The sequence below is a fragment of the Triticum urartu genome, chromosome 5A (genome assembly GCF_056163025.1).
Source record: "Triticum urartu cultivar PI428250 chromosome 5A, HENAU_Tu73, whole genome shotgun sequence".
NCBI classification, from domain to species: domain Eukaryota; kingdom Viridiplantae; phylum Streptophyta; class Magnoliopsida; order Poales; family Poaceae; genus Triticum; species Triticum urartu.
The window spans coordinates 607,064,853-607,079,036 of NC_141877.1; the positions used below are offsets into that span (position 1 = coordinate 607,064,853).

General features: G+C 40.9%; 2 protein-coding genes across 4 annotated transcripts; both read left to right on the forward strand.

Moving 5' to 3' along the window:
• Positions 1-2,906: 2,906 nt before the first annotated feature.
• Positions 2,907-11,540, forward strand: VPS35B (VPS35 homolog B). 2 transcript variants are annotated; one of them, XM_048676272.2, is made up of 22 exons: positions 2,907-3,207; positions 3,318-3,414; positions 3,510-3,636; positions 5,033-5,218; positions 6,114-6,201; positions 6,456-6,512; positions 6,595-6,684; positions 6,766-6,888; positions 7,414-7,488; positions 7,557-7,616; positions 7,932-8,048; positions 8,148-8,387; positions 8,470-8,535; positions 8,677-8,766; positions 9,277-9,366; positions 9,587-9,676; positions 9,759-9,827; positions 9,897-9,977; positions 10,133-10,240; positions 10,344-10,447; positions 10,700-10,813; positions 10,900-11,540. In XM_048676272.2, the coding sequence occupies exons 1-22, from the start codon at positions 3,112-3,114 to the stop codon at positions 11,111-11,113; spliced, it is 2,382 nt and encodes a 793-aa protein (XP_048532229.1). In that variant the 5' UTR covers positions 2,907-3,111; the 3' UTR covers positions 11,114-11,540. The 2 variants fall into 2 exon arrangements, with proteins under 2 accessions (XP_048532229.1, XP_087378142.1); XM_087522016.1 differs by having other exon boundaries at positions 9,759-9,977.
• A 145-nt stretch (positions 11,541-11,685) lies between these two features.
• Positions 11,686-13,881, forward strand: LOC125510988 (putative metal-nicotianamine transporter YSL3). Of its 2 annotated transcripts, XM_087522017.1 has the most exons (3): positions 11,686-12,513; positions 12,832-12,998; positions 13,220-13,881. In XM_087522017.1, the coding sequence occupies exons 1-3, from the start codon at positions 12,174-12,176 to the stop codon at positions 13,244-13,246; spliced, it is 534 nt and encodes a 177-aa protein (XP_087378143.1). In that variant the 5' UTR covers positions 11,686-12,173; the 3' UTR covers positions 13,247-13,881. The 2 variants fall into 2 exon arrangements, with proteins under 2 accessions (XP_087378143.1, XP_048532230.2); XM_048676273.2 differs by lacking the exon at positions 13,220-13,881 and having other exon boundaries at positions 12,832-13,201.
• Positions 13,882-14,184: the final 303 nt, after the last annotated feature.

Consider the following 14,184-nt stretch of genomic DNA (forward strand, 5'->3'; position numbering starts at 1 on the left):
GAGGAAGATCATGACGACGAGCTCGACACAATGTCACAGAGGTAAACTTATAAAATCCTCTTTTCCCCTCAAATGCTTGGTGATGTAGTGCAAATGTAGTGTTGGACTCATGTGATGCTAAAAATTGTTGATGGTTTTTGGCATTGTAGTGTGCAAAATGAGCCGAATGAGATGGAAATTTTAATGTCTCAACTTGACTCAATTAACACCATCGACCTCAAGGACATTGTCTTGTCTATGGCTGATGAAAGCTAAGGAGAGGGAGAGGTAGCCCAAAGGAAGAGATCGATGCACAAGCTATGACGAAGAAGCTATCAAGGGCGGTGAACTATAAGGAAGGATAGGAGATAACTTTGCATGATGCTTGGATGAATAACTCTTGATGAGTCAGTTGGAGCCGATCAAACCATTGAAACATTTTGGAGTAGGATTGAGGATAATTATACACTCAATGTTCCAGTTCCCTCCAACCGCACACAAGAATCTCTTGCTCGCCTTTGGGGTGTCTATCACGTTGACCAAGTGAACATTACACCATCAAGTGGAGTGCCAACAATAGAGTATGTGCCTATCACCCAAGAGCTAAGCAAGCAACGGAACATAAGGGGTGGGAACAAACAATTCACTTCACACCACTTGTTACAAGGTGCTCTAAGTAAATGAGAAGCGGGCTAGAAGAAAGTGTGTGACAACATGGAGGAAGTCAAGATTGAGCATCTCTCTCAGCTGGATGGGAAAATTGATACTAAAGGATACGATGAAGAATGGTAGAGTTGACGCTTACAAAGAAGAGCTCATTGCAATGATTAAGACAAAGAAAGTGTTGGTTTCTGTATGCAAGGAAGAGAAGATGGTGAGGTGGATGGAGCTCAAAATGATGGAGGATGAGAGGTTGAGAGCAAAGACCATGGCTGGAAAGAAGAAGTTGCAATCGAGGAACAACACCTTGCAATGGAGTTCATGGAGCAAATGACCAAGAGGAAGGACGATGAGCGCCAAATCATGTTCATGAATGCGAGTACGATGGATGAAAAACATGGTGTATGTGCCAGGCTTTTGATGAACTATGTTGCGGGCGGTGGTTTTTGGATGAACTATATTTTATACTTGTCGTTGAATTGTTGGATGTAGTGCATTTAGATTGTTGTTAAAATGCTATATACATGTTTTAAATGGTTGTGCAAAGCGATGGAAGGAACATGCCATTTTTTATAGTGAGTTTAGTTTGAGAAAGTGGTTTAAGGAGCAGAATGACTAGAGATGATCTTATTTAAGGGATGTGGAGTATCTACTCGCGAGTACACATGGCCCCGCATGAATAGTAAATTCAAAACAAATGGTAAAAAGTTCAAAGATTTTTGATTTTTTGGCAGGATTGTTCAATGTTTCGAGTGCTTGCAAAATTTCATGATGGGATGACATTTGTGGGATATGGACCCGCATGAATAGTAAATTCAAAACAAATGGTAAATAATTCAAAAAAAATCTATTTTTTATAATGAAACTTTGCAACCACTCGGAACATTTAACAATGTTTGCCACAAATAAATCAGTTTTTTATTCTTTATCATTTGTTTTGAATTTACTGTTCAGGACTGATGCATTTGTGCTCGCGGCGGTACTTAACACCGATGGATCTATCCTGGGCGGAGTTGGAGGAACGGGTATGCTGCTATGCGACCACTCCGGTGCTATTATTTCCAGCTCATGTAGGCATATTTTCACATGTGATGATGTGTTGGAGTATGAGATTTTAGAGCATTTCCAGCAGACCCCTTATATCACACCGACCCGCAAAATAACCGTTGGTTTACAGTTTTACATGAAAAAAGTGGCCCGAACAGAAATCATATCGGACTGCGGCCCTTAAATTTTTTTGCGGGGCGCGGTAAAGGTTGGAGATCTTGGAGAGGAGGAGGCTAGCCGAAAGAGGCCATGCGGTGCCAAGGTTCGGTGAGCAAGGTGGTTTGGCAAGCGGTGGTGGCAATGGTAGCGGTGAAGATTTCGTCTTGTGATGATGATGATGGATGCGATGTCTTTTGGGTTGTGGCGCGAAAACTATGTTCAAATGTCGCCAAATCTATGTTTGAATTCTCGAAATTTGTGTTTTATTTGTCAAAATTGCGATCAATTGCATTGTGTGTTTTTATGGTTTGCGAGCTCTGTTCGGCCGCAACCGATTTCGGTCTTTAAACTGCGTTTTTCTTGGCCCTTAACTGTGGTTCAAGGGTCGCGGCTTTAAGGGCCTGCTAGAGATGCTCTTAGCAATTCGGGAAGGACTCATGTTGACACTACAGTAGAGCAACCTATCGATCTATGTTGAAAGCGACAGTTTGGAGGCAATGAACATGGTGAAAAGTGGAGAGACAAACAGATCAAAGTACGCATTTTTGATTAGAGAGATAAAAGAAACTATGTCCGGACGTAATTCTTGTACTTCCTCTGTTTTTAAATATAATTCTTTTTAGAGATTTCAAATAAACTACTACATATGAATGAATATAAATATATTTTAGAGTATAAATTCACTCATTTTGCTCAGTATATAGTCAGCTGTTGAAATATCTAGAAAAACCTATATTTAGGAACGAAGAGAGTATTACTCATGTCCGTCGAAGTGGTAATTTGTCTAGTCATGTTTTAACAAATTTTAGGAGGACTCAAGGCCGGACTGTTGTTTGGCTTGGGTCAGGATCTGATGTCATCCAGATGCTGTTAAGCGTGATGAGTAATACAAGAATTATTCTAAAAAAACAGAACTCATGTTATGTTATAAAAAAGAACATTTTTTTCTGAGAATAAGAAAAAGAATACTACCAGACCAGCCGGTGAGATCTTCTTCATGGGTAAGTCAGCCCCTGCCAGACCAGCCGGTCAACTGTATGCATCGGTTCCGATCGAAACCATTCGGGATCCGGGAAAAGGCATCAATCGAAGCACAGAGATAAACTGAACATAAACAAACACGCGAAGAACACAGACACCCGCACGCAGCCAAACCCGAGGGCGCAGAGCCACGCGCGACGAGATCCCCAACCCCCCGAGCCAGAGCCGCCGCCGCCGACCAGATCCGCCGCCCCCCCGTAGGCGGCCAACACGGCGGCCGCCAGGATGCTGCCCGACGGCGGCGGCGACGACGAGGAGCGCTGGCTCGCCGAGGGCATCGCCGGCGTCCAGCAGAACGCCTTCTACATGCACCGCGCCCTCGTAAGCCCCGCCCCGCCCCCTACCCTCCCCTCCTCCTCCCGCGGAACCCTAGCCCCCCCGGCCGCTAGCTTACCCCCGCCTCGATCGGCGATTTCGTGGGTGGATTGCAGGACTCGAACAACCTCAAGGACGCGCTCAAGTACTCGGCGCAGATGCTCTCGGAGCTGCGCACCTCCAGGCTCTCCCCGCACAAGTACTACGAGCTATGTGAGTTGGGCGTTCTCCGGGCGCCGTCGAATTCCGTGAGTGTGTGTGGGTTCGGCTGGGGTTTGACAGGATTTCACTTTGCTGGGCTGCTGCAGACATGAGGGCGTTTGATGAGATGCGGAAGCTGGAGATGTTCTTCAGGGAGGAGACCCGCCGGGGCAGCTGCTCCGTGGTTGACCTCTACGAGCTTGTTCAGCATGCTGGCAACGTGTTGCCGAGACTGTAAGGCTCATGCCCCCCCTTTAACTCTTACAGAGATTGATGCTAGTTCAATTTTACTTGCTTGGAAGAGATTGCCAGTGGCTATGACTCCAATAGGTGGGATATTGTCAGTAAATGCCATGCCATGTCCACATTAACAACTATGAGAGTCGTGTTGATTAGACTAGTTTGAATGAAGTGCAAATTCTATGGAGACATATAGGAATGGAAGACTTATTGTATCTGCAGTTCCACACATTTGAACAGTAGACAGTGATATGTAATCCCATTCTGCCACGAGTTATTCCTCGTTGTATTGTAGATTAGCTCCCAATATGCAAAATGGATACAGTTCATTATTTGTTATGGTTCACTAAGACATTTCATGCCATTCAACACGTGCTATATCATATTGTACTGTCATTCGTGAAGTACCATATCAGTTAGAAGTTACTGTACTGATTTGTATGGTTGTATCAACTCAACTGCACCTGCAAATACCATTGGGAAAATTATAACAAGTATCGTATTCAGAGTTTGCTTGGTGGTGGGACCACTCAATTCTTTTAGCTGTGTCTGTTAAGTTCAAACACAATCGAGGAAACTTTATTCTTTACCACATCTCAGTTGCTTGCAAAAAGTGTGGAATGATATGTCAGGACTAGACTCTGTCTAAACTTATTTGTACATAAATCATGAACTAAGTCTAGGCATTATTTCATCTTTGTGGAACTTATGTTGTAAATGAAGTCTAAAGGTCATTTAATCAAAACTTAACATAATTGCGATCCACCTTTTAGCCAGACCTGCTGCTTCTTTCAGCTTTTATACCCAATTAATTTGAGTTCTTGTCCACATAACTCATAATGTGTTTATTATCAGGGATATTGCAGCTGCTTATATTCTGGCATGGACTTGTCTTTGAACTAGGGAAAAATGCAAAATTACATGGATGTTCAAGCCTTGCATGATAGAACTTTGACTCACATAAAGCAGTTTCTGAACCCCCCTATAAATTTTATGTAACTTTAAACTGTCGTCGTTTGGATTTAGGTTAAGTTTCAACTTCACTGAACACTTGCCTGTATGTTTGGCCCTGGCGCTCAGCCATCAATTTATATGTTACTGCTTATTACTGTGTTTTTAGAACATGATAATTGTTTATTAGCTTGGAACGTTGTATAAATAAGACGGTGCGTCCATGATCAAGTCCCGAGTTCTGCTTAGATCCCGACTGCCAGGTCCCATAATTATTCTGTTCTTTTATTATCTATTTTATTGTAACTGACCCATGTAAAATTAATATATGTAAAAACCAAGCTAGTTGTTTATCATGCCATCTGTCAACACTGTAATTTCTTTCAATTTAAAGAACTTATGAATAGTATTATCTGATCTTATGTTGTTCATGTGCTAGTTATCTGCTCTGCACAGTAGGATCTGTGTACATTAAATCAAAAGAGGCTCCCGCTAAAGATGTTCTGAAAGATCTTGTTGAAATGTGTCGGGGCATTCAACATCCTCTTCGTGGACTTTTCCTAAGAAGTTACCTCTCTCAGATAAGCCGAGACAAGCTACCTGATATTGGTTCAGAGTATGAAGGGTACTGTGCACCATTCAAAACTTTAGCTATTTTCAGTTTGCTTTGCTTTCATTAATATGCGTGTACCAATGGCAATTTCGAGCTCACAAATAACACACTAACCTTAGGACACTAAGAATTAGCTTATTCTCCAATTCTGTTACATAAGTATGTACTACAAATTTCTTGTGAAAATGTAGCATGTGCTATAATTACAAAATAATCATGTTACATTGAGTCATTGACTCTGTATAACGGGATACCTAGTACTGAAACAGAAACAAGTTAATCTTTCATGTAAACATGATGTCTTGGTTAGCAACCTAGACGGTATTTTTACAACTTTACATGATTCGCTAGTAACACTAGTGTTACTAGTTCCCTTTTCTCTTCATTTTGTACAGCTCCTGCAATATTAATAATCACTTGGGTGCCGGGACTTGATATTCATTATTTGCTGGTACCTGGTCATCAACCCTGCTTTGTCATTAACTAATATACTCCCTCCGTTCCTAAATGTAAGTCTTTTTAGACATTTTAAATGGACTACAACATACGGATGTATATAGACATATTTTAGAGTATAGATTCACTCATTTTGCTCCATATGTAGTCACTTGTTGGAATCACTAAAAAGACTTATATTTGGGAACGGAGGGAGTAGGATTTAATCAATCTTAGTCGCATGCAATTGTATTAATATACACTACAAATCCTAACTGTTACCGGTGACCTCACTTGATTTTGGTTCATGTTGAAATGATCTGTAATTAGCTTAGCTCATTATAGTTGGTTGTTTGGGACATTGGAAGTGAGTTGTCCAGATAGTGTTTTGCCATTTCCTTTGTAATTATTTTTCTTCAACAATTTCCTTATATTCCATCTTTTGTTCTTTTTTTCAACTTTTATCACGCAGGGATGCTGATAGCATTAATGATGCAGTTGAATTTGTTCTTCAGAATTTCATAGAAATGAACAAACTCTGGGTTCGGATGCAGCATCAGGTTTGTTTGCTAGCCATTTAACCTTAGGACACAACTTTATTTATTTCCTTTCCTTTATTATCATGCATTTACCATGTTAGGCTGCTATACATCCATACCAAGTCACATATGTTGCACAGAAAAAGATCATTTATCACATATGCAGTCATTCGGAATCTTAGTTCTGGACATTTACAGAACTTAGTGATTATAAGACATTGACATGTTTAGATGATCCTGAGCTGAAACCCGAAAATGATGACCCTGGTCTGCAGGGGCCTGTTCGGGAGAAGGACAAGCGGGGGAAGGAAAGAAATGAACTGCGTGATCTGGTAAATTAATTATCATCTACAGATTCTACTTGACTGTTATTTGGAGTCATTTTAATGACACAAGTTCTTCTGAACTTTCCAGGTAGGCAAAAACCTTCACGTTCTAAGCCAAATCGAAGGCGTTGACCTTGAAATGTACAAAGAGAATGTTCTTCCAAGGATATCAGAACAGGTTTGAAGTTAGATATATTGATATAAAATGACAATGTACATCCATGATGTCGTGGAAACTGAATCTGAAATATATTGGCAGGTAGTTAATTGTAAGGACGATCTTGCACAGTTCTACCTGATGGACTGCATAATCCAAGTCTTTCCAGACGAATACCATCTACAGACATTGGAAACATTGTTGAGTGCCTTTCCCCAGCTACAGGTTGGCAACCTCACCTTTTCTAGCTTTGCTTCCCTGCTGTAGTTTCGCAGTTTATGCTGTTCCATGCTGATAATTGCATAACAGAGGTTAATTCTGTCAATCAAAGGCTCAACTTGCAAGTGATCCTCATGCCTTTGATCGACTTGGTTGGTTTACCTGATGTTTATTATCTAGAAAACTAAATAGTGTTATTTTCTCCTGTGCTTCACCACTTAAAGAAAGGATTAACATATAGGTTCAGGCGCACTTTTTTTGTCTTCACCTGATTGAAAGCTAAGGGACTTTTGAGGGCAAAGCACACTATTATATACATAGTTATGGTGTGTTATTTTATTGTGGTGCCATAGTTAGATGATGAACCTATACTTTCGTATATTCAGGGTATAACATGGTAAAGCTTGACAATGCAAGTACAATGAAGTACAAAGTTCTAGCACTATGAATCTCGCTCGGATCTTATTAACTGATATGCAGTTTCTGTTTTATTTTACTATGAAGCAAGTCATCACATAAATTCTCTTGCAGCCAAGTGTTGATATCAAAACGGTGCTATCTCAACTCATGGACAGATTGTCAAACTATGCTGCCACAAGTCCTGAAGTGAGCATGCCCCAGACCACTTTATCAGATGTAATCCGTATATGCTTTTACATTAATGAATTGTGCAGGTACTGCCAGAGTTTTTGCAAGTCGAAGCTTTTGCGAAGTTCAGCAATGCTATTGGAAAGGTAACACTTAAATTGCTGCTTATCACTAATTAGAAATATGCAATCACACAGGTCATACATGTCCACTGTGTTCTTATCCCCCCCCCCCCCCCCCCCCCCATTTTTTTTGTATAACCATCAATTGGCGATACCATGAATATGCATTTGATCTAAACGACAGTTTCCATGGTTACTATGTACATAAGTGTACCAATGTGCATGGGAATAACCATAGAAATACATGCACCTTTTATTTCTTCCTTTTTCTAGTTACCTAGCTGTTCGGTGCTATTGTACAGGTAAAACTGAAACAACTGACACCTGATTTGTTGACAGGTGATAGAAGCTCAAGTTGACATGCCGGTTGTTGGAGCAGTAACTTTATATGTATCACTCCTTACATTTACTCTCCGCGTGCATCCAGATCGGCTTGATTATGTTGACCAAGTGCTGGTAAGTCTTACTTTGACAAAGAGATATGCTATTACCCTTTTAGTTCGATAGTTGATGTAGATGTACGTTCTAGCTCACGTTATGTCTAATATTGTACAGGGTGCATGCGTGAAGAAACTTTCTGGCAAGGAAAAACTTGAAGATAGCAGAGCAACGAAGCAAATTGTTGCACTTCTTAGTGCTCCCCTGGAGAAATATAGTAATATTGTTACTGCATTGGAGCTTTCAAATTATCCCCGGGTAATGGATTATCTGGATAATGCTACAACAAAAGTGATGGCTCTGGTAATAATTCAAAGCATAATGAAGAACACAACCTGCATATCTACTTCCGACAAGGTAATATTTCACATTACACTGTTTCTGTATCTATTACTACTATTTAAGTCACACCATGAGATCCTGTCGCTATTTCTTGCAGATCGAGGCTCTTTTTGATTTAATTAAGGGCCTTATAAAAGATATGGATGGGGCTCAAGATGATGAGGTAAGATCATACACTTCATTTTTCAACTCTCTTCAACTTGTTTGTATGCTTCTTTATGCTGCTGTTTGATCAGTCATGGAATATTCTAGTTCCTCATCAAGCTTACCCGCACTGTTAACATGTTAAATTTTGTTGCATTAGCTTGATGAAGAGGATTTTAAGGAGGAGCAGAATTCTGTAGCACGCCTTATTCACATGTTGCACAATGATGATCACGACGAGATGTTGAAGGTACATTTGTTGATTCACTGAATTTGCTGAGAGCTTGCGAACTTTTTTTAGTCTCTGTTACATTTTCCTCCTCCTTTACTTCAGTTCTTGTTACAGCCTCCATCATATGTCTGTGTTATATGTCCATTTACACTAGCTATGGGCAGGTGAAGTTCTGAGCTGGTGTTTTGCCCTCCTAATAAGGTTACATAATAAGCAATTGAACTTCAGTTTATAGGAAATTGATGTTCTAAGTTAGCACCTATAGACATTATTCTCATACCGACCTGCTTACTCTGAACCATCATTTTGTTAAATCTTATTTGTAGAGCCTACTATAGGTAATGAACCATGCCCTGGTAGTATCTGATTATGAATGAAACTAGGGCCAATTATCTTTTTCCATGCTAGATTGACAAACCAAGCACCTGCTCTTGAGTTCTGGTTACTTGGCAGCATTTAATCTGGGTACTTGTCTTGTCATTTTCCCATTTTGAAAATGCTGATAGGAAATGCTTGTCAATCTTTCAGATCTTATGTACTGTTCAGAAGCATATACTTCAGGGAGGTCCCAAGCGTCTACCTTTCACTGTGCCGTCGTTAGTATTCTCCGCTCTCAAGGTATGTTTAATTGTTTCAGTTATAGTGAACAGTATCCTGAAATAAGAAGCTTACTTATTTCTTGATGTATTTGTACACAATGTTATCAAAAAACATGAACTGTATAGTTGCACATGCTGCTTTGTAGTAGGCATGATAATACTGGGGTAGGTGCTTTGCTTTGTTTTGGCTTACCAATTCTAACAGTTGGGTTACACTGGATGTTTTTTCTTGCCTGCAGTTGGTCAGACGATTACAAGGTCAAGATGGAGATGTCACTGGGGAGGAAGTTCCCGCAACCCCTAAGAAGATATTTCAGATCTTGCATCAGGTTTTTATTCTCATACATTTTAACTTCTTCAGAATTTTCCATTATTAACTCTTCAATGTTCTCATAGTTTTTCATTTTTCAGACTATTGAAGCACTCCAATGTATTCCTTGTCCAGAATTGTCTCTCAGATTATATCTACAATGCGCAGAGGTATTGTTGGAACAACTGATTGATTCTTTTTACACTTCTTCCTATTGTGTGACAGCATTTCTTATTCAGGCTGCCAATGATTGTGATTTGGAACCGGTTGCTTATGAGTTCTTTACTCAAGCATTCATCTTATATGAAGAAGAAATAGCGGTATGAAACCCCACCTGACCCCCCCCCCCCCCCCCCTCCTCGCCTGATCTGGACCATATCATAAATGTCATGTGCCATGCTTTTATTAAGACATTGAAGTGCTTTTATACTTCGGTTATTATCTTTTTGCCTTAACGACTATGTGGCACAAGCAGGATTCTAAGGCTCAAATTACTGCACTTCACCTAATAATTGGAACCCTTCAGCGGATGAATATATTTGGGGTGGAAAATAGAGACACCCTCACTCATAAGACAACAGGGGTAATAGTTCCTTGCTTCGTTGTTGCATTCCTGGAATCTGTTATGGCCTAAAGCTGTTGCTCCTAGTACACATTTTAAATGACATCATTTCTGTTTTGTGCAGTACTCAGCAAAACTTCTAAAGAAGCCTGATCAATGCCGGGCAGTCTATGCATGTTCACACCTTTTCTGGACTGATGACCAAGATGGAATCATGGATGGTGAAAGGTGAACCTATTGAGATACTCATTTTAATTTTTGTTCATTTTGTTCAAAAGTGGCAAGACATTGCTTCCTGAGACAATGAAAGAAAATTCGCCATCACAAATTTGTGGTCGGTCCTAATTGCATGATATCTCTCGGGCTACTATGTCTCTAATCCTTTTGCGCCAGCTATAGTCAAGTTTAGGCAGTAACTTCGGGCCTGCAGTCGAACCATATCTGAAGTACCTCTTTTGCTTGATCAAAATTTTGTTACAGGGTCCTCCTTTGCTTAAAGCGTGCCTTGAGAATTGCAAATGCTGCTCAACAAATGGCCAATGTATCAAAGGGAAGCAGCGGATCTGTCATTCTATTCATTGAAATTTTGAACAAGTAAACGCTTTATACCTGATATCTTTTCTGGTGCTTATATGATTAATTTGCTGCAATTGTAGTTCTCATACTTGTATTATCTTCAGGTATCTGTACTTCTTTGAGAAAGGAATTCCACAAATCACGAACACTGTCATCCAAGATTTGATCGAACTGATCAGGACAGAGAAGCAAAATGACAGCAGTGCATCTGATCCATCTGCCGAAGCTTTCTTTGCAAGCACTCTACGATACATTGAATTCCAGAAGCAGAAAGGTGGAAGCATAGGAGAAAAGTATGAACAGATAAAAGCTTCGTAACTCGAGACAAGTAGGGCATTGCGACAAGGGGTTTCCATTTTGTCTGAGAGAAAGCAAGCTCTTTTTTTTTTGGTGATGTGTTGAGTGAAAACACAACCTGATGGTTTCAGCTGCCTCCGACCGAGAGATGTCTGCACAGTTGTGGTTTCTGAATCTCATGCTCAAATCGGTGCATGCCCACCCTTTAGCTACAATGTTTGGGTTACTTACTACAGTTGATCAGGTGGTAATAAGCTGTACTCTTTGGGAAGCTCAGGTCTGTACAGGATACTTGTGTACCGGAGTGCCATTGTTGTATATTCCTTTTTCTCTAGTTATTTCGCAAAGCGTGTGAATTTTAGGTGGACACTCGGAGTACATATTTTTATTTATCAGACTGGTGTTTTGATTAATTTATAGTGATGAAGGCATTGAATTTAGAACTATATATTTATCTGTTGTTCTTAAGATCATAGTTGCTTCGTCGAGCTTTATGCTTTTGGTTACAAGAAACGCTGACAAAAGTCGCGTAGCATTTTGATCATTTCGATCTGACCAAAAAGGTCGCATCCTGCTTTGCGCACCAGATTGTTTGACCAAAATCGGGAGGATGGAGACAAACAAGCACCAACTCCTGAAAGATTATTATAGGTAGAAACTACTAGCAATTTATTATAGTGTAATTGTAGCATTACATTTGTCTTCCAAGCATTCTCACTTCCAATTCTGATTCCTCCAGTCCAACCAACTGTGCAAGTGCAATTTTAATATCTCAACACATTTTTTCCTCCAAAAAGAACAGGACTTTAGCTAATTTGGATCGATCGGCCGTCGACACATTCGTGAACTGCTCTCGTACGCTCACAACCACAAGACGTGCAGTACAACGTGTAACTGATATCTGTTCTCATGCATCCTATTTTTTGCTCCTCCCTCGCTACACTCACTCTCCACCTTTCACCACTTCCACCTGCATGTGCCACTGGTTGAGAAATGAGAAACTAACCAAGATCACACCACCACTCCTCCGTCCACACCCAAAGCCCCCAATCGAACTCGCCAGAGCTCCAGCCCCTCACCCATGGACGCGACGATCGGAGATGTGAGCGTGGCGTCGTCGGTGGAGCGGGTCTTCGAGAGCCAGCCGCCGCTGCCGGGGACATGGGGCCAGGTGACGCTGCGGTCCATGGCCATCTCGGTGGTCCTCGGAACCGTGTTCGGCTTCGTCGGGCTGCGCATCATGATGAAGGCCGGCATCATACAGGCGCTCAACCTGCCCATCAACGTCCTCAGCTTCTTCTTCCTCAAGTGGCTCATCAACCTCCAGCGAGCCGCCGGCTTCACCACGCTGCCCTTCTCGCGCCAGGAGAACGTCCTGATCCTCACCACCGTCACCACCTGCCTTAACACAGCAATATGTGGTAAGGATCATACACACCTTGGTATTAACTCTTACAAGGAAAAGCTGCATTTTTTTGGGTACCATGTAAACAAAACGCATGCATATACTCCGCCCCTTCAATGATAAGTGAAATGTGGAGTTAGGAATTCGGGTGCACTATATGAGTGAGCTCATCCATCAGATACATATATATGATCCCCCGCAAAAAAAAGATACATATATATGATATATCCGAGGAACAAAAACTTTAGTACTCTGTCCCAAGACACTTCAACCTAGTGATCATGATTGGCAATCACACTGACAAATTTATTTTGACTTCACCTCTATTCTTCAGGTGGCTTTGCAAATTATGTAGTTGGAATGACTTCTGGTGTAGCCAAATCACTGGGAGAAAATCCAGATCCAAGAGATATTGTTGACAATATACCGACTGGACGATGGATGTTGTTCCTTTTCCTGATTGGTATGGTGGGAGTAACAGCTAGCGTGCCACTGAACCAGGTAATCCACCATTTACATATACTAGCTGAATGCACGTGCGGTGCATTGTCATGAAATAACGATAAACACAAGGATTAAATTATTGTACTAAATCATAAATGTGTGCCATCCTCTCTACTACTGAAGGGGAGGCTGCGGTCGTGATGTTATGTCGTGGTTTGGTTTGGTTCATACATTTGTTGGTTTCATGTTAGTTATGAAGAGTATCATTCTTTGGACAGGAGGATATGGAGAGTATCATTCTTTGAACGGGTGGATCATGCTAATTATGGAAAGTATCATCGAGCATTAGACGGGGGTGGTCGTGTTAATTATGGAGAGTATTATTCTGTGGATGGAAGGATCACATTAATTATGGAGAGAACCATTCTTTGACGAGTCACGTTAATTATGAAAAGTATGATCGAGCGGGAGGATCACATTAATTATGGAGAGTATCACTCTTTGGACGGGTGGATCACGTTACTTATGGAGAGTATCATTTTTTGGACGGAAGGATCACATTAATTATGAAAAGTATCATCGAGGGTTGGACGGAAGGATCACGTTACTTATATAAAGAATCATTCTTTGGACGGATCACATTAATTATGGAAAGTATGATTGAGCGTTGGACAGGAGGAACACGTTAATTATGGAGAGTATCACTCTTTGGACGGGTGAATCACGTTACTTACGTAGAGTATCATTCTTTGGACAGGACGCACTAATTATGGAAAATATCATCGAGCGTTGAACGGGAGGATCACTAGAATATTTTTTGAGGGATAGGATCACTAGAATATGTATCCCCCATTGCAACCCATGGACAATTAGCTAGTAGCGGCAAATTGATTCTCTCACCCGCTGCTTTTCTCCTCGGCACTCATTGTGACTCTTTAACCACCCTCTCCTTGCAAGAAGATAAACCAACGTTTTCCCCTCGAACACTACTTCCTCTCCAGCTTTATTTTGGACACTTTTTCTAAGCATCTTTTAAAAATATTTTGTATCTGTACATATTAAAAAACTGCCAATATCGATTCAGTCTCCGATCTTGTTCTAAGGGTTATGATCTATAGACATCAAGATGTTTTGACTTGTGACCTATGAATGATTTCAACTGAGATCGTGTGTTGAAGCATATTCCTGAAGAGACAAGCTCTCTGGATTGGCATTGGATTCCACCATTCCCCTCATGAACCAG